General features: G+C 48.3%; 1 protein-coding gene across 1 annotated transcript; it reads right to left on the reverse strand.

The window, feature by feature from the left end:
* Window positions 1-20,314: 20,314 nt before the first annotated feature.
* On the reverse strand, window positions 20,315-23,128 carry Rps13 (ribosomal protein S13). The gene is made up of 6 exons (XM_005380375.2): window positions 23,021-23,128; window positions 22,829-22,877; window positions 22,619-22,697; window positions 21,441-21,610; window positions 20,986-21,086; window positions 20,315-20,388 (listed from the first exon to the last, which is right to left on the reverse strand). Exons 1-6 carry the CDS (start codon window positions 23,041-23,043, stop codon window positions 20,355-20,357), a joined length of 456 nt encoding a protein of 151 aa, XP_005380432.1. The 5' UTR covers window positions 23,044-23,128; the 3' UTR covers window positions 20,315-20,354.
* Between the last annotated feature and the right edge of the window lie 440 nt (window positions 23,129-23,568).

Below are 23,568 nucleotides of genomic sequence, written 5' to 3' on the forward strand. Positions count from 1 at the left end.
AATCTCCTACCTCTTTTGTCTGTAACTCACTATTATTTGTCTATTTGTTTTCCTGAGAAACTATTTTGTAGACAATAATATGTAAAATGATAACCATAAAAAAAAAAAAAAAAATGCTTCCCGTCAAGCAAACACATGCACAAGGTAAGCAGTGATTCATTACTGTCCTTTACTGTCCAGGAAACAGCCTGGCCAAAGGGAAGAGCACAGGGCTTGGGGTCTGGTGGGCCTGGGGGTGGCTGCGGCGCTCGCCCTCGCTAAGCTGAATGGTGTTGACCATGCCACCCCTGTTTACCCAGCACCTGCTGGTGGCAGGCACAGCAAAACGCCTAGCAGTGTGGTAGCCCACATGTCATGGTCCCCAGCCTTAGGACTTATTCGTGTTTGGGTCCTTTCAGTACCAGAAGACAAGAGCTGCTCTGGAGCGAGCGTGTGGAGGTCACTGCAGGAGCCTGGAGAAGGACCCCAGCACAGTCCTGGGCACAGTTCTCGAGAGAGCTCGTCTTCTGCCTCCCCACTGTGGCCATGGCTGCAGGCAGCCTCGCGGGAGACACTGCTGCATTCCCAGAGCAGCAGACAGCCCACAGGGCAGCAGGTCTCCCCAACCTGTTGTGGTATTCTTTGCCCCTCTGATAAGATCATCTAATGGCTTTATTTGTTTTCATTTAAAAACATTTTCCTACCTGGGTGTGGTAGCACACACCTATAATCCCAGCACTCGGGAGGCTGAGACAGGAGGACCATTGCAAGTTCGAGGCCAGCCTGAGCTACAAAGTGAGCTCAAGGCCAGCCTGAACTGCATAGTGAGACCCTGTCTCAAGACAAAAAAAATTTTTTTTTCCCTAAGAATCTACTTTGTGTCAGCCCCATCGTAGGACAGTATAAGGGAAGAAAGAGATAATGAGCAAATAAGTGTATTTGTCAGGGCTGTCCAGAGAAACAGAGCCATTAGGGTGGATGGGAAGGAGAAAGCGAGGCTGCTTTGTAAGGAGCTGGTGTGTGATCATGGAGCTAAGATCGGCACTTAGCAAGCTGAGGACCCAGGAGAGCCGATGGTGTAGTTCCAGACCAAAGGCAAAGAAAAACAACTGATGCCCAGCTTCAAGGCACTCACACAGGAGGAATTTCTATTTATTTGGGGAGCTTAAATAATTTCTATTTATTTTCTAGTCAGCTCCTCAATTGATTGGATGAGGCCCACCCAGAAAAGAGCACAATCTACTGAAATGTTAAGTTCATCCAAAACCACTCTTCAGGAAACACCCAGGATGATGTTTGGTGAAGTATCTGGGCACTCCAGACCTAAACTAACATAAAAAATTAACCATCACAATAAGCCAAAGCTACTTTCTTGAAGATCTCTGGCATGGAGAATTTATGCGTAGCACTGTGCAGTTCTCAGACTAGTGAGGGGTTTCCTGGAAAAATGAAAGCATTCTGTGAGCCTTCTCTCTTCTGAATTAAAGTGAGGGGCCAGGTGAGCAGCATGCCAGTCACCTCTTCTCAGGAGGCTGCGGTGGGAGGATTGCTGGAGCCCAGCCTAGGCACCATAGCCAGACCCTGTCTCCAAAAAATGAAAAGTGGCCAGCTGGGATGGTACAGGCGTATAATCCCAGCACCTGGGGCCTGAAGCAGGACTGCAAGTTTGAGCCCAGCCTGGGCACCTTAGTGACTTAGCAAGACCTTGTCTCAAAAAACAAGGTTAAAAAAAAAAAAAAAGTACAATTAAGTAAGTTATAATGAGAGTTGTGTGTCTGTCTGCCCCATCCTGCAGCCCCTCAGTTCCCAGCCTTGCCAGCCCAGAGCCTACACTTCCTTTCCCTTTAGTTCAGTCAGGATGCTTGTTCTGTCTGTCTCTCGCTCATCTTTAAGTCTCTCTTTAATTTTTATTACACAGTCTGTGGAAATGCCGCATATACAGTAAATTTTAACCATTTCACACACAAGTTGTCCACGTGATGCCCTAACCACTCCTGAAATGTTTCCTACAAACAAGAACATTCTCCTGTGTAATCCCAGTACATCAGAAGTCAAAATTAGAAGTGAATATTGCTGTGCTTCTGTCATCTAATCGTTAAACTCTATTCAGAATTCCTTAGTTATCCCAATGTCTTTCCCAGTGAAACAGTTTGGTTCAAGATCCTAGGATACACTTCGTGTCATATCTCTTGAGTCTTCAACTGTAACAGTTGCTGATGTCCCTCTTGACTGAGACAATGCTGATACCTCTATAGATCATAGGCCGGTTACTTTGTAAATGTCCTACATTTGTGGTTTGTCTGATGTTTCCTTATGATTAGGTTTAGCTTCTCCCTATTTGGCAGAAATAGCAGCTAAAAGCTGCTGTGTTCTTCTAGCATCTATAGGGTGATGCACGGCTGCAGTTTAGCCCACAGTTAGTGCTGTTTGCTTTGATCATTTGATTAAGGTAGAGAAGTAACTTTCCTTTTGTATTTGGGAAAGAAGTATTTTACAAGAGGGTACTTTGAAACTGTGTAGATAACCCATTTCTCACCACATATTCAATAATTCATTTATTCGGAAATGTATGTACTAATGTATTACTACCATCATTTATTTTGCTGCACAAATCATCCAGATTTGGCCAGTGTAAGTCCTATATGCTGTCTTCGGTGTCCATTTGACAGTGTCCCTGACATTCTTTGAGTACTTCCTCACTTTCTGGCACAACAAAATGTTCCAAGCTAGTTGGGCATGGTGGGACATGCCTGCAGTCACAGGCACTTGGAAGGCGGAGGCAGGAGAATTGCTTGAGCTCATGAGTTCAGGGCCCACCTGGACAACATAGCAAGACATTGTGTCTTTTTTTTGTTTTGTTTTTTTTCCGGTACTGGGAATCAAACTCACGACCTTGTGCTTGCCAGGCAGGCGCTGTGCCACTGAGCTAAATCCCCAGCCCCCAAGACATTGTGTCTTAAAAAAGAAAAAAGGGCTCATTTTATACTTTTCTGTTCTATCCATTTTTCCATGGAACTTCCATTTTTCTTTTCTTTTCTCTTTTTTTGGTTGTTGTCATTGTGCTGGAGATTGGACTCAGACCCTTCACAGGGAACTCCATTCCCAGCGCTTTTTGTTTGTTTTTGACACAGAGTCTTACTAAGTCAGACTGAGCTCAAACTTGCCATCCTCCTGCCTTCGCCCCCCAGAATGCCAGGATTACAGCATGCGCCAGCTCTCCTTTTACCACAAAATGATACTTAGGACTCAAGATCTCAGTGCTAAGTGTGCTCATTGCTGTTAGAGTATTGCTGTTCCCGGGCGCTCTCAGTGGACAGAGCTCTGCACACATTTATGTCTGTAGTTATTTCCATATGTACATAGAGATCTATAGGTGAGAACCACAAGTTCACGTCAATACCTCCAGTTCTAATTCTACACCACAGGTAACTGCCTCTCCCAACAGTGAGTTATCACGACGCTCCTTTGATTGTCCCCACAGGCAGCAGCTAGCTGGGCCCTGGTTCCTACACACACAATGCCCTCTCTGGCCCTGGCACCGCCCACCCCCTCCAGACCTAGGTGCCTTCTCACTCAGCCCTGGCTGCAGCACTATGTCAGCTCATCATTGCCACCCATGGGTGCCCCACCCCCGCATGGGCCATGCTTTTGGCCGGACATTCTCTACACCCCTAAGTCCAGGATCCCCCTCCTCAATGCTTGGTGAAGAAGGCCGCCTCTGTCGCCCACTGCCCAGTGCACGCCAGGCCACGCGCCGGCCTTCCCTGAGCCCCTCATACATTTTGGCCTGATTGTTTTCAGTAGGGGAAGCAAAAATCCAAGAGCCCTTGAAACCTTTCAACAGGCACCCTACAGTCGCTTTTCCACCCATTATGCTTTGACCAGCCCACCTCAGCCTCTTCCCTGATTCTCGGGACAACCAGCGACACATCCGACACATCCTAGTTTTCAGAACCAGTGAGCCATGAAACCCTGCCACACCACTCAGGCCCCATGCAGATTTACTTTATCATGCTGCTTCGGTCAGATGTCCAGACCAAGCAGAGACACACACCTAGCCCCAGATGGCAGAGTGCCCATCCCATCCCTCAGGACAAGTCTGCAAGTCCTGATGACTGATTTTCAGTTGCTACAGAGCCCCTGGAAGCACTTCATGTTCAAGGCCAAAAAATCCAAACCTTGTTCTCATACACACGCTCGTGCTTTAGCTCCAGGTCTACCACGTGAAGGTGTTTGCATATCCAGGCAAGTTACAGCCATGTGGCTCACCAGTGAGGAGAGTCTGAGAATGCACCATTAGGTAATCTCACCCTGGCACAAATCAAGGAGTGACTCAGACAAACTAAGACAGCTTTGTTTTGCTTTATTTTTGTTTTTGTTTTTTTGTTTTTTGAGACAGGGTCTTGCTATGTAGTTCAGGCTGGCCTTGAACATGCTATGCAGCCCAGGCTAGCCTCGAACTTGCAGCCATCCTCCTAGCTCAGCTTCCCCAGTGCTGGGATTCCAGGCATGTGCCATCACAGCCAGCTTGAAACAGCTTCAGTGTGACTAGGTGATACCATTTCATGGAACCACCATCATATGTACAGTCCGTCACTAGCTGAAACATTATGTGATTCATGACTGTTCTTAAAATGAAATTCTGAGCACTCAGGAGGCTGAGGCAGGAGGCTTGCAAGTTTCAGGCTGGCCTGGACTACTACATAGTGAGTTCAAGGCTCTCCTAACTACATAGCAAGAGCCTGTTTCACAACATCAAGCACCCAAAAAACAAAAACAAACAAATCCTCTCCAAACTCTGCTGTAGTGTTTTGCTTGGTGTTTTTTTTTGTTTTTCTTTTTTGTGGCTTTTTTCTGGTACTGAGAATTAAACTCATGACCTTGCGCTTGCCAGGCAGGCGCTGTGCCACTGAGCTAAATCCCCAGCCCTTGCTTGGTGTTTTCTGTTTGACCACTGTCTATTGTGGTCATTGAGAGGAGTGAAGGATCAGGACTCACACATAAAGTCTTGATCCTGATCCCACTGGTTATTAGCTATGTGCCTACCCTGAACACCTGTAAAACAAAAGCACAGATGTTTCACCAAGAGTTACTGTAATGCTGGGGATGTAGTCCTTGCCAAATTTGCCTGAAGCCCCTGGGTTCCAACCCCAATGCCACAAAAGAATACAAGGAAAGAAGAAGAGTTGCTGAAAGGATTCAATGACAGAACGTGTGTTTGAACTCTCTGGACAGAACCTGCTTTACCACGCTGCTGGTCACGCCGCGTGACACTGGCAGGGAAGGAGGGCCAGCACTCACCCCGAGGCGTTGGCCATTTTCCCTCACACACAGCCTGAGAGTAGTTAGAAGTTTTGATCTTGTACTCAGCTGTTCAGTTTGGAGAATGACGAGGAGCAAACTGAGAGTCCCTGAGGATCGGTGCGGAGGAGATGAGTAGGGGCAGCCTGGAGCCCTGGGAGCCCTGGCTCCCCTCCGCCTCTGCGGAGGACGCATGTGGCAGGGCCAGCGATGGGTCCAGCCGCTCAGGCTCTGACCTGGATAGGAAGGGACAGATCGGAGATGCGGAGAATCTTATAAGCAGAAGGGACCTTAGGACCTTCAGTCCTTCTTCTGCTCTAAAAGAAGGTTGCTGGGGTGCTTGTCTGAGGAGCTAAGGGAACCTTCATGACAAAGCAGGACAAGACTCTGCAGCTCCTGACCTCCCACCCTAAGCAGTGGCCCTGGTGACAGGCCCCTTTGGTGGCCATTCAGTCTTCTTTATTTTTTTTGTTTTTTGTTTTTTGTTTTTTCTCCGGTACCGGGAACCGAACTCACGACCTTGTGCTTGCCAGGCAGGCGCTTTTTGCCGCTGAGCTAAATCCCCAGCCCCTATTCAGTCTTCTTTAGAAACTGTACACCTCTAGGCTGGGGCTGCAGTCCAGTGGTACAGCACTTGCCTAGGCCTTGGTTCAATTCGCCACACCCAAGGGAAACAATTGTCCACATGTACAGGTGGAAACCTCGAGACCGGGGCACGATTTATATTAGCTCATGGCCACCCACTCCCACCTCGTGGACACAGGTCCTGTGTTTGCTCTCCCTTTTCTACTGCAAGTGTCCCCCACTGCTGCAGACCCTCCCTCATGGACCCCACACATACATCGGGGGTGGAGCGGCACACAGCGTCTTACAAACCTTCTGAGCCTCAGCTTCCCCTCGAGAGGGAAAGAGAATCGAGTCTTGTATGTTGTTGTGCGACTTCAATGAGAGCGTATTCCGTAAGACACAGTAACGTCCCTGGCAGGCACTTGCTATAAGTACTTGCGGCATGGTAGGTAACTCGGGCCAGGAGGCTGAGTGTAGGCTAGGCAGTCTGGAAAGGGAAGAAGGAGGTACACAGGAAGGTGGTACACGGCTATAATCTCAGCCCTCCAGGAGACAGGTAGGAGAATGGCAAGTTCAGGCCCAGCTTGGTCAGTTTAGCGCTTTGGAGAGACCCTGTCTCAAATTTTAAAACAAACAAAAAGTTGCAACTGTAGCTCAGGGCAAAGGCACTGAATTCAATCCCCAGTACCACACACACACAGGAGGGGAGGGGAGGGGAGCGGCGGGGCGGGGCAGGGCAGGGAAGGGAAGGGAAGGGAAGGGAAGGGAAAAGAACTCACAATTGAGCCCTTACTGTCTGTGAAGGTTGATCATCGTACTCCTCAACTGAGGGGAAACTGAGGCTTAAAAATGTAAAGTAAAATAACAGCAATGATACTGCTACCTTGGTTCACGAACTTAATTCTTTCCATGATTCTGGTTGCAAAACAAGTTAGACCGAGAACCAAACCAAATTCAGTGGTTAGGTTCAATGTGACCTTATGGGGAAATTTGATTTGGTTCTTATCTAGTTCAGTTTGTGACCAGAATCGTGGAGAGGATTGAGTTCATGAACCAAGATACCACTGTAATAGTAATGTTGGTACTTTTTTAAAGGGGAGAGGGAAAATTCTGAACAAAAAAATGCCAACTAATGAATGCAGGCAGAATGACAGCACTTGAAGAATCAGTTACCAAGTACCATACAGTGACTAGTCCCAGCAGGAATCATTAGTGAAAACCATTTGGTTGGGGAAGAGAACACTGCACACAGATTATAGATATTGCCCCGTGTAAATTACAAAGGGGGAGATATCTTTACAATGAAATCTAGACGATGTCCCTCAACCAAATAAAAACCAAGTATCACCTTAGTAGCAGGACAAATGGGGTCCTTGATGTGATGATGTCAGGTCTATACCACCTGTGTGGCTTTCCACCAGCATGGCTTACTGATATCTAATCATGAGGAAACAATCAGAAAGTCTATAGTAAAGGATAGTCTACAAAAAAATCTGGCTTGCACTCTTCAGAAATGGCAAAGATAAAAAGAAGTTGGAAGACCTTTCTAGATGATGAACAGCCTAATATAAAACCATAAAGCTCATGCAGGGAAATGAGAGTATGTCTGAGGCCTGAAGGAGGGCGAAGATTGTGTGGACAGAACACAAAAAGACACTGCATGCACCCGTGAGGGCTTACAGGAACAGGATCCATAGAAAATACAGCTATGCAAGGAGATTCCATGCGTGGGCTTCTAGGACGGGAGCCAGGAGAGTCTACGCTTGCCGTCTGCACATCGGAGAGCCAGAGGACCCAGCAGCTGCTCAGCCTAAGGAGTGGAAGCTACAGGATGAGAGACATCAGAGATGCTGCCCCAGTCCAGTCCAAGGCTGAAGGCCTAGAAGCTCACTGGAGAGTCACTGGCACAAGTCTGCATTGGAAGCTAAAGAAATTCAAGACAAATGTCCAAAGGCGACGATGCACGTGCTCAGGAAGCCTGGAGCTCTGCAAAGATGGGCAAAGATGGGCAAAGATGGGCAAAGATGGGCAGACTTCCTTCTTTCCCCTTTGTATTCCAGCCAAGCTATAGCCTATCCGTTAGTACCACCCACAACCAGGGCGGGCCCTCTGCCCACTCAGGGTGCTGGCCTGCATGTCAGTCATCCACAGCCCCCTCACCCCAGAACTGTGCTTTGCTAATATGCCAGGCATTTCCTACTCTGGTCAAGTTGACAGGCCAATTAATGTTCATACTATATAAGCAAAATTGGGCAAGTTGGCCCTCATCAAAATTTAAAATTTCTGCTCATCAAAAGACATCAGTGGGGGCTGGGGATTGAGCTCAGCGGCAAAGTGCCTGCCTGGCAAGCGCAAGGTCATGAGTTTGATTGCTGGTACCAGAAGAAAAACAAAAACAAAACAAACAAACAAACAAAAAAATGACATCAGTAAGGGCTGAGGATATAGCTCAGTGGCATAAGCACCTGCCTGGCAGGCTCAAGTTCCTGAGTTCGATCCCCAGTACCACAAAAAAAAAAAAAAAAAAAAAAAAAAAAAAAAGACATCAGTAAGGAAATGAATAGGTGAGCGATGTAGGAAAATTATAATATCTAGATGTAACAACTTATTTCCAGAATGTATGAAGAATTTCAGCAGATCTACAGTTTTTAAACCCAATAAGAAATAGGGGTGCAGCTCAGTGGTAGAGCATATGCCTAGCATGAGTTATACATATACAAGGACCTAGGGTCAATCCCTGAGGTGGCAAAAAACCCCCAAAACCCAGATGTCCACTGCCCGTTTCCACCCCAATGGGTGTCTGTTTTCCCAGGGAGAACTCAGGAGTCAATACTTGGAAGTTGCTGGGTGAATCTCAACAAATGCCTCTTGGTTGAGAAGTATTGGTGAACATCATTCTTTTTGTGGGGAGAGGGGAGGTACCAGGAATCAAACACGTGACCTTGCGCTTGCAAGGCAGGCACTTACGCCACTGAGATATATCCCTAGCCTGAACATCATTCTAGATGAACGTGTATACACATAATTTTCTTAGAAAAGTGGAATCACTGGGTTTTTTTTGTTGTTGTTGGGTACCGGGAATCAAACTCAGGACCTTGTGCTTGCCAGGCAGGCGCTGTGCCGCTGAGCTATTCCTCTGCCCAGAATCACTGTATGTTTCACACATTAATTTATCTAAGCAGCCCACTCATCAGTTAGACCCTTGGGCTACTGTTTCAAATGCTGAAAAGCAGTAACAGTAAGCTACAAGCAAACTAGAGGTAATTAGGGAAGACTTCTGTAAAGTTCTAAAAATGGACAGAAATACTTAAAAACCATTGCCTCATGAAGCGTGGAAACGACTGAGAGTAAGGAAGAAGGACTTCACAACTGGGGAAGACTTTTCACTCCCAGGCATGTCACTGTTCTGTATCATTTTTATTGTTTTTATGTTTTGTTTTTCTCTTTGTTTTTGTTATTTTGTTTTTGTTCTTTTCTTTCTAAAATTAAAAAAAAAAAAAAAAAGCCACTGTATTCAAAAGATGACTTTCCAAAAAATTGGCTTTCAGCCCAGTCATACGTCTCGGTGCAGTAGCCAGGAAGAGCTTCCTGCCAGCTCTCGAAGTGTCCCCGGAGGAAGCTGGGGATCCCTCTCCCACGGATTCTCCCCGGGGAACAAACATCAGACCAACTGCCGCCGTCCAGCCCGAAGTGTGCACAGTTTCTCCCCGGTGCCGGCTCTAAGTGCGCTCGCAGGCCAGACCGGACAGAGCGTCACCCCCCGAAGCCCTACCACGGGAGAACCGGGACTGTGAGTCACAGACAGGGAGACGCGTGCAGGAACTGCTGCCCTGTCTTCGGCGGCCATGGGCTGTAGAAACACAGCCTGCCCTCCGCCTCAGCAAAGTGTCCTACTTTCTTTCGCAACAAATCACCCCAACCCCCAAAACACAGTGACTGAAAACAATCATTTGTTATACTGAAGGCCAGGAGTTCAGACAGGGACCTGGATGTGGTGGTGCACACCTGTAATCCCAGCACTGGGAGGCAGAGGCAGGAGGATTACCATGAGTTCAAGACCAGCCTGAGCAACATAATGAGTTCAAGGCCAGCCCAAACTAACAAGACCCTGCCTCACACACACAAAAAATTCAGACAGGGCCCAGGAGCGCCGGCGTGTCTTTCTGCACTCCAGGATGCTTGTCTTGGCTGGTGGCAGGTGGCCTGTGGGGCCACCATGACCCTCTCACTCCCTCTGCAGTTTCCCTCCTGCTCACTTCAGTTGCTGATCCAGAGCCTCAAGTCTGTTCCCTCGGATGTGACCACACCCAGCCACCGGGCTCCTGAAGCACCCTGGCCTCTCTGCTCCGCACTTGGGATATTTGCTTCCTGATTCTTTAACTTCTGTCCTCCAAACCCCTGTAGGCTCTGTGAGAGCAGGGACCACGTCTGCTTCTGCTCACTGTTGTCACCAAAGCCCAGGGCCTACCACCTGACAGAGTCCGCAATTCTCTGTGGGTGGAGGGATGAGAGGAGAGGGGCTAGGGCCACCAGCTGTGCTCAGGGACTTTTCCGGGAGGAAGAAGTGGGCAATGTGGAGGAGCCCAGAGGAGGCCTCAGTCATTTTCCAGCCTCAGCCAGGGCAGACCAGCGGGGAGTCGAGCAGGACTGCGGACACTTGGCCTCCCTGCCCTCGGTCTCTTTGGAGGCGTCTTAGTTTTCTATTGCTGAGACAAAATACCTGACACGTAAAGTGAAAGGAGGAAAGGGTTATTGCAGCTCACAGTTGCAGAGGTTTCAGTCCATAGTCAAGTGGCTCCAAGGCAGGTGGCACAGCAGAGGGGCAGCGCAGAGGAGAAACAGTTCATGCAGGCCGAAGACAGCAGAAGTAGCAAAGAAGCAACAACAGCAGCTGCCACAGCCTTCATTGTGTCCCTTATATTCCATCCAGGCCACATGCCCTTGGGGCAGGTAGCACTCACACCCGGAGTGGGCCTTTCCATTATCTTTTTAATTTTTTTGTTGTTATTGTTTTTCCAGTACCAGAATCGAACTCACAACCTCGTGCTTGCCAGGCAAGTGCAGTGCCGCTGAGCTAAATCCCCAGCCCCAGGCCTTTCCATTATCCACTCAGGACTGTGGCACACCAATCTGTGCACTGATTTGGTAATCACACACCCTTCATCCCAGCGTCACACACTCCAGATCCAGCCACCTCTGAAAAGCCCCACTATGGCCCCATGAGGCTTTGGGGGACATCTAGACACAAGCCATGATAGGAGGTGCTTGAGACTTGAGCGGTTTCCCCTGCGTCCAGAACTTAGCTGGGCACGACAAGTGAGGTTTGGGGCCTGCCAGGTGCAACCTCCACCCTTTCCACGTGAGGCTCAGCCAGTCAGGAAGCAGGGCGAAGACCACTGAGTGCTGCACCGGCCGCCTGTCCCAGCTCCTTCCCCTGGGGCTGTGGACCTGTCACATCCCGTGTCCCGTGTCCAGATAACTGCACCCCAACACCCCCTCCTGCCCTAAGCTCCTGGCCTCTCCACGTCGCACCCACGCCAACTGCCTTCCCTTCCCAATCCTACCCATTCTTCACCGATTCCAGAGAACTGTCCTAGAGGCGGCTTTTCCACAGGACTGAGGGCTGCCCTGGGAGAACGAAAAGAAATAAGCCTTTCTGTGTCTCAGCCCCCAGTTGTGTAGCCCTTGTGGCCTCCTCTGGGCCATGTGATGGCAACCAAGGGCCTTTCATCCATCTTACGGCAGGAAATGGGCAGGGAAATCGGGTCGTTTGTGATAAGGCTCAGGGAGATGCTTGGTGAGCAGCTGCACGCTGCAGTGTTTCCTGACACACTCGGAGGTGCGGAGCGCTTCTCGGGGACTTGAGAAATGATGATACTTCAGTGTGGAGCTTTATAGTGTACTGTAACAGGTGTGCCTTACAAACCTGTGTGAAGCTGAGTAAGTTCACCAGTGTAGGTTCTCAAGTAATGTGGCGAGCTAGCAAGTGTGCCTCTCCAGGGACAGGACTCCAGGCACTGTGCCAGTTAGCCAGAGAGGTGCAGGGCAGGGGAGGGGTTCTAAGGACCCCAAAAGAGACCTGATCTCTATATTGTCTATTTTTGTTTGTTTTATTGAGACAGAGTCTCACTCTATAGCCCAGGCTGGCCTCAAACTCCCAGCAACACTCCTGCCTCAGCCTCCTTAGGGCTAGGATTATAGGCATGCACCACCACACCCAGCTCAACCATGGTGTAGGGGGGTGCTCATTTTTTAGAGCCAAATCTACATAGGTAGAGTGTGAGGGACAATGCTGACAGGCCAGATGGAGAGAACCCCAGAGCAGCAGAAAGTACTCTTCCCCTGCTCCAGAAAAGCAGGCACCGGTAGTCATGGCAGGCAGAACCATCTCACACCTCCAGCCCCAGGACAATGTCTCTGTCCCCAGCCCCATGAGGCACAGCATTCCAAATTTCTGGCATCCCCATGTGGGCACCAGACGCCCCCCAACTGCCCCACTCTCCAGCCTCTGAGGAGCAGGACCAGGCCTGAGTCTTCCAAGTAGCAGCCAGCATGGTGCCTCGCGCACGGCAGTCAGTGAGGGTGCTGAGTGAAGGGCCGAGGAACCCAGACCCTAAACTGCTGTCACCTCAAGAGTGTGTCCGCTGTTATACTCCAGAGTTCCTAGGGACTAAATGCTGGGTTTACAGAAAGACAGGGAGACTACAGCAAACGCCTCCTCTCTGCCTCCTGGCTTGTGACATGAAACAGCAGACCCAGCCGCTGACCCTGGGGCCAGCCCAGCCTCGGGAGGGACAGCTATTTTGATCGCAGTGTAGCTTCACTGGCTGGCTTTGCAGCCATAGCAACAGGTACCAGTCTGAGAAGCCAGGTGGTAGTGTGAGAAGCCGTGTGACTGTGGGCGCTGGACCCCGCACTGGCTTAGAGCAGAAGGGAACCTTTATCTTTTAACAGCAGACACTTCGTTTTTACTTCCTGGTAACCAAAGGAGAAAGCTGGTGTAAAAGAACACCGGAGGCAGAGGGGATGGCTCCGCACTACAGCACGTGCTTAGCATGCAAAGGCCTTCGGTTCCACCCCCAGCAGAAAACACAAAAACTGCGTGGGTTTCTGGGAATTTCAAATTTTGAGTTCTCTAGTGGATGTATCTTCATACATCAGGAATTCACTACAAATTTCGAGTTGATTTGTCTAGAAAAACGAGTTTTTATTTATACTTTTTTAAAACTGAGAAGAAGGATCATAAGTATTAAAGGAAGGCAACACTAGATCGCATGTCTCCTTTGAGCCTCAGAGTTTATCACACCACCCCCTCAGGGGATTGAACCCAGGGCCTTCACGCTGAATTACATCCTCAACTTTTTTTTTGGTCTTTTTCAGACAGGGTCTCATTATGTAGTTCCTTACGGCTGACCTTGAGCTCACTTTCTAGCCCAGGCTGGCCTTGCACAATCTCCCTGCCTCAGCCTCCCGAGTGCTGGGATTACAGGTATGCACCACCACATCTGGCTTTACTTTTTTGTTCTGAGACACGATCTCTTGCTCTAAGTCACCCACTCTCCTGCCTCTGCCTCCCAGGTGTTGGGTTCAGGCTGAGCCATCACAGCCTGCAAATTCCCTCTAGCTTCAATTTCCTCATCTTTAAAATGGAGGTGTGTGTGGAGGTACTTGTTTTAAAAATGAATGAATTTAGGCCCAGTCTCCTACCAAAAAAAATGTGGCGCCAGCTTTTTTGGAAGTTACGAGCGTCAAAAATTACTAACTGTGAAGAGTACTTTTCAAATTCTGAAAAGCCGCAGGTATGTTACTTCAGCCGCCAGTATCACCGGCAGCACCAGCGATGTGCGCCATCTGCTGCCGGAATAAGTAACTGCACCTCAATACAATTAAGTCAGAACTCAATTCAGGTCCTTCCACGGGTTCCTCCCTTTAGTGATGTTCTCTGACACAGTAAACAGACCGAAAGGAGGCAGCTCAGGGGAAAGTGTGTAGAAGCGGGAACAGCTTCAGATCGTCATTAATGTATTTCACAGATGATAAGATACGATGCTGATGAAAAACAGGTTTAATAAAAAATTATAGCATAGCTGCACGTGTGGGACACATCTGTAATCCCAGCACTTGGGAGGCTGAGGCAGGAAAATCACTGTGAGTTCAAGGCCAGCCTGGACTACATAGCAAAAACAAAACTGAAAAATCTCCAGCTCAATGTTCAGAATTCAATAATGAAGAACAAAAATGTAATAAGTAGCCAGGCATTGTGGTACACACTTGTAATCCCAGCTCACGGGAGGCTGAGACAGGAGACTGCCGTGAGTTTGAGGACAATCTGGACTACAGAGTGAGTTCAAGATCAACCTAAACCATATAGTGAGATCCTGTCTCCAAAAAAAAAAAAAAAAAATCAGCAGTATTTATGCTTACAAAGTTTGAGGGTCCAGTACTACTGTAGGAGGTGGCCAAGGCCTGGCAACGTGGCTGGAGCAGTTGGGCAAGACCTGCCAGCTGAGGAGACTTTTTTTTTTGAGGCAGGGTCTCGCCATGTAGTTCAGGCCGGCCCTGAACTCTCTATGCAGCTGAAGACATTTATCAACCACAAATGCAGAACATTTGATCCCCTTGGATGTGGGATCAAGGTGAGCCCTGCACCAGTACCAATCTTTTTTTTTTGGTACCGAGCATTGAACTTGGGGCCCTGTGCCTGCCAGGCAAGCACTGTGCCGCTGAGCTATATCCTGGCCCCCTGGTAGCAATCTTCTGATATGACACACTGAGCCTGCACCTGGCACCCGACATCAATCTTCTAGCACAGGATGGAGTGGGACCAACTATGAAAGGAGACAAAAGGATGGCAAGTGACTGGGACCCCTGCTCCTCTTGTTCTTGCGGGGTCTGTTCTGCTTGCAGGAAAAGCACCCTTTTCTCCCTGAGCACTTCTTTTCCTTTTCTTAGTTCTGCCCTAAAATGGTAATCTTTCACACCCCTCAGTTGTTTTGACCAATTCATGGATCGGGACAAACAAGAACCTGGGAAATATTGCCGGCCCCTACCCCATCCAGTAAGAGCCTCCTAGCTGTAAGTGTGGGTAAACCAAATAAAAAGATAAAAAACGCTTTATTTATTTACTTACTCATTTTGTCTTTTTGAGTCAGGGTCTTGCTGTGCAGTTCAGGTTGGCCTTGAGCTCACTTTGTAGCCCAAGCTGGTCTCGAACTTGCAGCGATCCTCCTGCCTCAGCCTCCCAAGTGTTGGATTACAGGCGTGCACCACCACACCAGACCCCAAAATTTCTCTTTAAAGTACTTATGTACATGTCAGTTAAAATACCGAAGCCAGAATGCTGTAAGAACAGCAATGTAAACATTTACAGTATCTCAAAGTTACTTAAATATAGTAATGATTCTATGGCCAATATGTTCAAAATAAACCACTAAAATGTATGCTATATATTGTCATCCTGACACTCCTATGACTTTTTTTTTTTTTTTTTAGTAATTCCCTCAATCTGACCCATTACTGTCACCTTCAAATGGTCTCAAGACTATGGAAATAAAATACGTTACAAAAAACCAACCTCCAATTTCTACCTCGCGAGATTTGAATGCAGAATGTAAAATGTAGGCAACCAGAAAAACTGGTTCCTCACTGTTCCTCCTTGGAGTCCCCAGCCCCAGGAAGTACAGTGTAATTCTATTTGGCTCCTTCTAGAAAAGTCTGGATTCTTCTACATCATAGAACAATAGGCAAACCTCACATCTCCCCTGGGTCCAGAGATCTTCAGGCGAGGCACAATCTCAGGCCACACCTAGAGCTCAGGGTCGGAAGCGTGGAGCTCCTCGCACTCCTTCCAGGTCACCCTGAGGCCCCAGCACAGGTAGCAGGTGAGCTGGTAGTACAGCTTGTAGAAGTGTGGCTTCTGGGCAGAGTTCTTCCCATGGGAACAACATGTCTTCTTCAGGACCCTCACTGTCCTCCAGGTTATTGCCCAGGTGGAGGCCCAAGTAGCAGATCTGGTACTGCCAGAAAGAGACTAGCCCGGCTGAAGTAGGCGACAACCATGGCCAGGAGATACCCGTCGGATGCCCGCGGGACCCACCCCAGGTCAGGATCGTCACAACAGCACCCGTGGCGGCCTGCAGACGGCCGAGTGGTTCTCACACAGCACTGAGGACTGAAGCCTGTGGACTCCACACAGCTCCTCCACAGCCCGGCCCCACTCTCAGGCCCCAGCGGCTCCTGCAGCCCCTTATGGGACCCGGACAAATACTCCTCTTCCTCTTCCCGCCAGGGGACTGAGGTGTGAGGCTGGGTGCTACTGCAGGCTGGAGGAAGGAAACCCAAGTCACAGGTGAAGTTACGGCCTGTCCGTGGGATTAAGCCTTCGATCATCCAGATGCAGCTCCCTTCTTCCCACTTCTGGCAGTTGTCCCTTTCCAAGCCACTGTTGCAACTTTAACCGTCTGCCCCTAATTGTCCTTGCCACCGTCCCCTCACCCTGTGCCAAGGGGCACCTCTGCTTGAGTCACCTCTTCCCCCATCCACTCTTGGATCTCTTTTTTGGTGTTTGGTTTTTTTTCTGGTACTGGGAATCAAACTCACGACCTTGAGCTTGCCAGGCAGGCGCTGTGCCGCTGAGCTAAATCCCCAGCCCTTCACTCTTGGATCTCTTTTAACCCGCTCCTTGCGCTGCTGGTTTTCCATCCACTTGCCAACTTTGTTCCCATCTCCTGTCCCCCCTGTCTCCCATCCTAGGTTTCCAAATCCCCCCTCCCTCATTACTGTTACCTTCACAGACCTCTTTCTCCAGCCCTGATGACCAGATTTCATCATCCAGCTCCTCCAGGGCATATCCTGGGCCACAGGCTGGGGACTCTGGTCCTCAGGCTGGGAGGATGAGGGACAAATGCTCGTGAGTTCTCCAGATGCCTCCTTCCTGTTCACAAAGCACACCAACCTGTCCACGCCGCACTTTTGGACTCTGGCTGAACTCAAGCCACCATCTCGTCTCTTGACAGGACACAGGACACACGGACTCAGCCCTGACAAGCGGCTGTCCACAGGGCTGCCAGCCCCCCATGGAAGGGGTTTGAACCTTCCGGTTAGGGAGGTTGGAAGTCCCTGAGGTTATTCTGACCTGGTAAGCACTTTAAAGGAAAACACCCAACAGCCAGACAGAACATCTGGAGTCTGTGGCGTCCCCTGCCACTGACCCCAACTCTGTCCATCATCCTCAAGTAGCCTGAGGGCCTCTAGGTTCCTCCCTCCTCTCCTCAGGCAGACGCCCCTGTGCCCACGGTCTGCTCCAAACCTGTGATCTCCTACCCTCCTCAGTGCTTTCTTGCCCTCCTCACAGCTTAGAGGTGGGAAAGGAAGCAAAATGGCCAGGGCCTTTAGGGAGATCAGAAATGCCAGGACCTCATTAGCAAGACCTAAGTATAAAAAGACCCCAGGGGTGCTGACTTGTTGGCTGAAACGTTTCAATCAAAACACTCAGTTTGGCAAAGCAATTCCGCCCAATGTCCGCCGGCCCTCTGTGTCCAAGTACCTGAACACACATCCGTCCCCCTTAGGAGCTCTGAGACCAAGACTTCTGGAGAAGCTCAAATCACAGACATCTGGGGAATGGTCACATACTTTCTAGAACAGAACATGCAAGGAAAACAGATGCGCGTTGAGCAGCGGTGAGTTGAGTTGGGTTGTACAGGCTCCCGGAGCCAACAGTGAAATTCGCAGGAATCCCGCAAAGCATTATAAAAAATTTACTTATACAGTACTCCGAACTCATCATTTCCTACTTTTTTGCTCAACACTGAAGTCTGACCCATGGTCTCAACTTGTACCTATCTTCCTGTGCAGGACATACTATGCACTGTGCCACTATCTCTTCCCGACTCCAGTGACCATCAGCCACGGTGACATTTCCACACTGTAGAAACAGGTAAATGCTGCAGACTGAGAATTGCTGCTGTTCTCTCCCAGACAATCAGCTATAAAGCATGTACCTGTGTACCACCGGCTCTGGGAAATGACAACTATGAAGGTAAGCCAGGTGCAGTGGCATACGTGTTTAATCCCAACATTTTAGGGAGGCTAAGGTAGGGCCAGCCTGGGGAATGCATCAAGATCTATTTTTTTAAAAACTTGCCAGGTCTGGTGGCACATGTCCATAATGCCGGCACTCAGGGCTGAGGCAGGAGGAGCACAGCAAGTTCAAGGCCAGGGCTAACAGGACCTTGCCTCAAAAAACCAGAAAGAAAAAACAACTATCAAGACTGTGAGATAAATTTGAAACTTCTCTGAGAAAGAAGGGATGTGGTAAAAGAGGCAGGTGGGCATGGTGGCACACACTTGTAATCCCAGCACTTGGGTGGCTGAAGCAGGTGGATCCCCATGAGTTCAAGGCCAGCCTAGGCTACAAAGTGTGCTCCAGGCCAGTGTGAACTCTACAGCGAGACGCTGTCTCAAAAAACAAAAAAAAAAATTTATAGAATTACAGAAATTACAGAATCTGCAAATAAGTTCCAGAAAGAATACAGAAAACATTGGGGAATTTACTAAAGGATAACTCAGGAAAATTTCCCAGGACTATAAAGACAATTTTGAGGCTGAACTTTCTCACCAAGTACCTGGAACACCACAAATACGTTAAGGAATTAGCTGGGTGTGATGGTACCACCTACAGTCAGTCCTACCACTTGGGAGACAATCTGAGGCAAGAGGACTGCAAGTTTGAGGCCAGCCTGGGCAAATTAGCAAGTTCCAGGCCAGCCTGGACTATATCGTGAACACTATCCTAAGCAAAACAAAAAACAAAACACAATGTTTTGCAAATTTCAGAACATGAAACAAGATGATCCTAAAAACATCAAATTAGGGGCTGGAGATGTAGCTCAGCAGCATAAGCACTTGCCTGGCACACCTGAGGTCATGAGTTCAATTCCTGGTACCAAAAAAAAAAAACAGATGGAAACATCAAATTAAAAAAAAAAAAAGACAACCACCTTAGAGGAGTTGGTGCCAAACGGCAATGGACCCCTCAGCAACTGTTTTTCAAGCTGCTGCTAGGCAGTGATACAGGCCTTTAACCCCAACCATTTGGAAAGTTGGGGCTGGAGAGTAAGTTTTTAATTTTGATTGGTACACATTTACAGCATGATTACACTGCTCACAGGGAGCTGGTACACATACGGAACACATCTCACACCATTATGTCCTCCCCCCCCCCCCCCCCCCCCCGATTTGCTAGGATAGCAAATAGGAGGTCAATCTGGGTAATGTAATGAGAACCTGTCTCCAAAAAAGGGGATGCTGAAAATGTAGCCTGGCACTGCTTCAGTTCAATTCCCCAAACTGCAAAAATATCTTAAAGCTAGAAACAATAAGCAGTGCTGAAATTTTTAGGTAAAGTTATTTACAACCTATTGATATATTTTTTACCAATCAACAGTTGAGTTGTGAAAGACATTTTCCAAGATCTCAAGTTTTCTTTCATCCTTTAAGTACATTCATTTAACATTTATTGAGCACTTCTGGTGGGCCAGACACTTCTCGAAATACGAAGGACATAGTAGGGATCAAACAAGGTCTCTGTGTAATGGGGTTTGATTAGTCTGAAAAGGAGGCAATGAACAATGAAAAAAATGTATGTCTGGTGGTGAAAGAGCTCTGAAGTCTACCAGCAGGCCAGGGCCTTAATACAGGTGGGAGCTTTCTCAGTAGGTGGCTGGGACTCAGTTTCTGCTGAGGTCACATTTGGACAGTGACTTACAGAAGGCACAGGCCATGTGGTACCTGAACAAGCCATCCCAAGAAGCCTGGGCAAGGACAGGCACCCTGCAAGGAGCATTTGTGTTGTTAGTAGGAAGGCTAAGAAAAGCAAGCAGAGACCTGGAGGGGCCTGGTCCCAGAAGCCCTTGCCTGTTTTTTTGAGACATGGTCTCATTATGTAGTTTAGGGTGGTCTTGAACTCACTCTGTAGACCAGGCCGCCTTCAAACTAGCCGTGATCCTCCCTCACAGTGTGATTTCAGTTTTGTCTGTTGCTTAGGGTAAAGCTGAAGGAAGAAGCTTAGAATTAATTCCCCTGGGCATGGTGTCAAACATCAGCAATCACAGCTACTTGGGAGGTGAACTAGGAGGATCTGGTCCAGCCTGGGCAGCAGTGCCCAACTCTAGTCTTGAAAGATAAAAAGGGCTGGGAATGAAGCTTGGTGATACAGCACCCCCAGGGTTCAATCCCTAGTACCAGGGGAAGAGTATTACTTTAAATCTCATAAGCAAGACCCAAGGTCTCTCCACATCAAAGAGTCTTCTTCCACTGACTTATTTCTGATGCTACTGTGGTGAACATGTTATCTCAGTTATGTAACATTAAATGTATCAAACACACATACTTCAGAGATCAACATATGAATCACTGGTAGATACTAGTTGGTTTTTTTCCTAAGAAGAAATAAATACAAATATACTTTTAGTTAAATCATGACTTTATTGCTTGAGTACATAAATTTATGCCACCAAGGCAGAGGCTGTGGATGACTCACTGAAAAAAAAAAAAGGAAACTGGGATTAATACTGGTCCTGAGTATCCATTTAAAGAATCTCGCTGCTTATGGAGGTATTTCCAGATAGCTAAAGTGAACCCAACCATACGAAATGAACCACACTGAGTTCCAGAATCAGCTCACAGTGCTCAGCCATAATGACGGCGCTCACTCAGACACCCAAGGAAGAACTGACCAACACAAGGAAACCTCTCTGGTGGAAACTGCGAATGTGTGGCTATCAATCATCACAGTGAGCAAGTCACGCAAAACACAAAATTACATTAGGGTCTGGAACCAAGATAGGAAATGAAATGTTAACCCTATCCACATGGATGTACAAGGCTTGTTCATGGTTCGAACTAGAGGCCTGCAAATGATGGTCATTTACGTGTCTGAAAGTCCCCAGTGAATACAGCCGTGCACATTTAATTATGTACTACCCGTTACCATAGCACACGCACAGATGAGCTGTGAGAGTAGTTAGTGATAGGGCCCAGAAAGGCTAAATTATTTACTATTAAGTCTTTCAGTATTTCTTTAGTAGTACTTACTATCTGAGTCAAAATCCAGTACCATGAAAGGTAGATACTTACTATTTCCAGTTGGGGGGAAGGACCCTCTTGGTCTTATAATATCGAGCCAATCGGTGAATCCGACTCTCGATGAGGATCAGACGGAACTTGGCATCCTTATCCTAAAAATAAATATGATACATTTCAAGAAAACTACAAAAAAACTAAACCTGAAACATTAACAAGAGAATGTATAGCTACCATATACATTTTCTAAGTTACCACTACTGCTCTTGCAATAAAATGTCTACGATTCACATGGCTAGATTTACTCCTTAAGGCAATTTAAGGCATCTAGATTAAAACTTAATCAGAGAAAATCTCTCTACGTAGGTTTTTATTTCAAAGCAACTGTAGTGTTGACTAGTTTGTGTCCTAAGTCACCTTAGATAATTCAAATCAGATGAAGTAATTTCACTGAAGTTAGATAGTTCAAGCAATTCCACTTACTACCAGGCTTTTATTTACCCTCTTACCTTTCTGTTCCTCTCAAGGTGCTTTCGAACAGCAACTGCTTTTTTAATTAAGTGGTACAGATCCTCAGGGAGATCAGGAGCAAGTCCTTTAGACTTAAGGATTCTCAAGATTTTATTACCCGTCACAAAACGTACTTGTGCAACACCATGAGAGTCTCTCAGGATCACACCTGAAAAGAGGAAGCACATACTTACTTAACTTCCAACACTAAACCCAAACTGAGGCATGTCATGCTAAGGCTAAGATAGGAGGCCACTTTCCAAGTTTCTTCTTTGTGAAATGGGATTTTTATTTTGTTTGGGGTAAGGCCTAAGTTGCCCAGGCTGGCCTTGAACTTGAGATCCTCCTGCCTTAGCATTCTGAGTAGCTAGGGATTAGAGGCGTGTGCTACTGGGCCCAGCCTGGGGTCTTCTCTACAAATCACAGAAACCAACAGTAGAAAGCAGCTGAAACTCACACATCCAAGGAAGCTTACCCAACACTGAGGAAATACCTTTCTGGTGGAAACCTCAAATGGTCAGAAAACCATTTTCACAGTGAGTTTGCTGGCATATAGCTACCCAAAGTAATCAGTGTGGTTTCTCTACACCTGTTCTATAACAAAACCAAAACTTACTGAGAACGCATAAAGCATTCTTCTAAAAAGTTTACGTGCATATATTATTGCCTTTAGAAGCTGAATTACTTCTGATTACCTGGTAATCTATGTTACTATTTTTCTGTGCTATACCCCCACAAGACTATAACCTCCAGGAGGGGAGTATTTTGCCTTAAAAAAAAAAAGCAACAGTTACCCTCTGGTCCCAGAACTCAAGGAAACATTTGCCACTTGCAGAAAGTCACAAACGGCTGACTTTCTGACTGTGAAGAATTACTATGTCGAGCACTCTTATACAAGGAATCCCAACTCCTACCGTCAAAAAGCTGAGTGATTTCGGAATATTTAGCTGCACGTTACCTCAGCTTCCGCAACTGCAGAGAAAAACTAACATGCATTTGAAAGTGTCGATGTCAGAATTGAAAGATCAACCAATACAGGTCGGGTTTCAGTACTCAACAAAAAGCCAAAAGGCCTACAGATGATTTTCACGGCGTGTGAGAGGCGTTTTTATCCCGGCGTCCTTTACCAAGCCACACCGGGGCTACCGCGAAAGCTACACCGAACAGGTTCGCTCACCGATCTGGGAGGGCGTCAGGCCCTTCTTGGCCAGTTTATAAATCTGCTCCTTCACGTCGTCAGATGTCAGCTTCAGCCACTGTGGGAGGGAGGAAGAAGGGGTCAGGATGAGACGGAGGAAGCACCTAAATGCGGGGCCCGGCGCCGCTTCCCCGAGAGCAAGGCCTGCCTCTCCGCCCACGCTCGCCCCGGCCCCGGAGCGCTACTCACGGTGGGGACGCTGCGGCGGTACGGCAGAGCCGACTGGGACAGGCCCTTCCTGGAAACAGAAGCAGACGGGGTGAGGCGCGGCCCGTGCCACAGCGGTCAGGAACATCGTCCCCTCCACTTGCAATCCACATTCCCTCCTTTCCCCCGGCCCGCGGCCCAGCCCCGCAGTCCCGCTCGGCGCCACTAGCTCACCCGGGAGCATGCATGCGACCCATGATGGCGGCGGTCTGGAAGCAAAAAGAGAGCGAGGCTGCAAATGCCACAGGAAACTATCTCTCACGCCGGAAGTGATCTCACACGTCTCCGCTTCGCGTGCGGGAGGCGGGCCACGGTGTACCGCCTCCTTGACTACAATTCCCGAAATGCACTTCGACGTGAGTGCGTGCCCTCCATTGGCTGCACGCAGGGCCGTACCGCTCTGGTCCTGGGTCTGGCTCGTGGCCAGGGCGGGAAATTGAAGGCAGCGTTCAATCAAAGTTGCCACCTTGTGGCCTCCTCTAGGGCTAGGGACTGCCAGTTCCGAAGTCACGGGGGTCCGAATCCTGGCCCAGGAGTAGGGAATGGCTTAGCTAGAGCTGCGGGGATCAGAGTTACTTTTTTCACCGGCGCCTGGGCCTGGGTTTATTTCGTCGGGAGTGCTTTTCCTCAGTCGGCCCCTGTACTTAATTCGCGGGCACAGGGCCGTGGCCTGCGTGCTGCGCCGGAAGTAATGGTAGTGGCCGCTGTTCGGCCAGCCCTCG

This window comes from Chinchilla lanigera, unplaced genomic scaffold, assembly GCF_000276665.1.
Source record: "Chinchilla lanigera isolate Chin_1 unplaced genomic scaffold, ChiLan1.0 scaffold00013, whole genome shotgun sequence".
Lineage (NCBI taxonomy): Eukaryota > Metazoa > Chordata > Mammalia > Rodentia > Chinchillidae > Chinchilla > Chinchilla lanigera.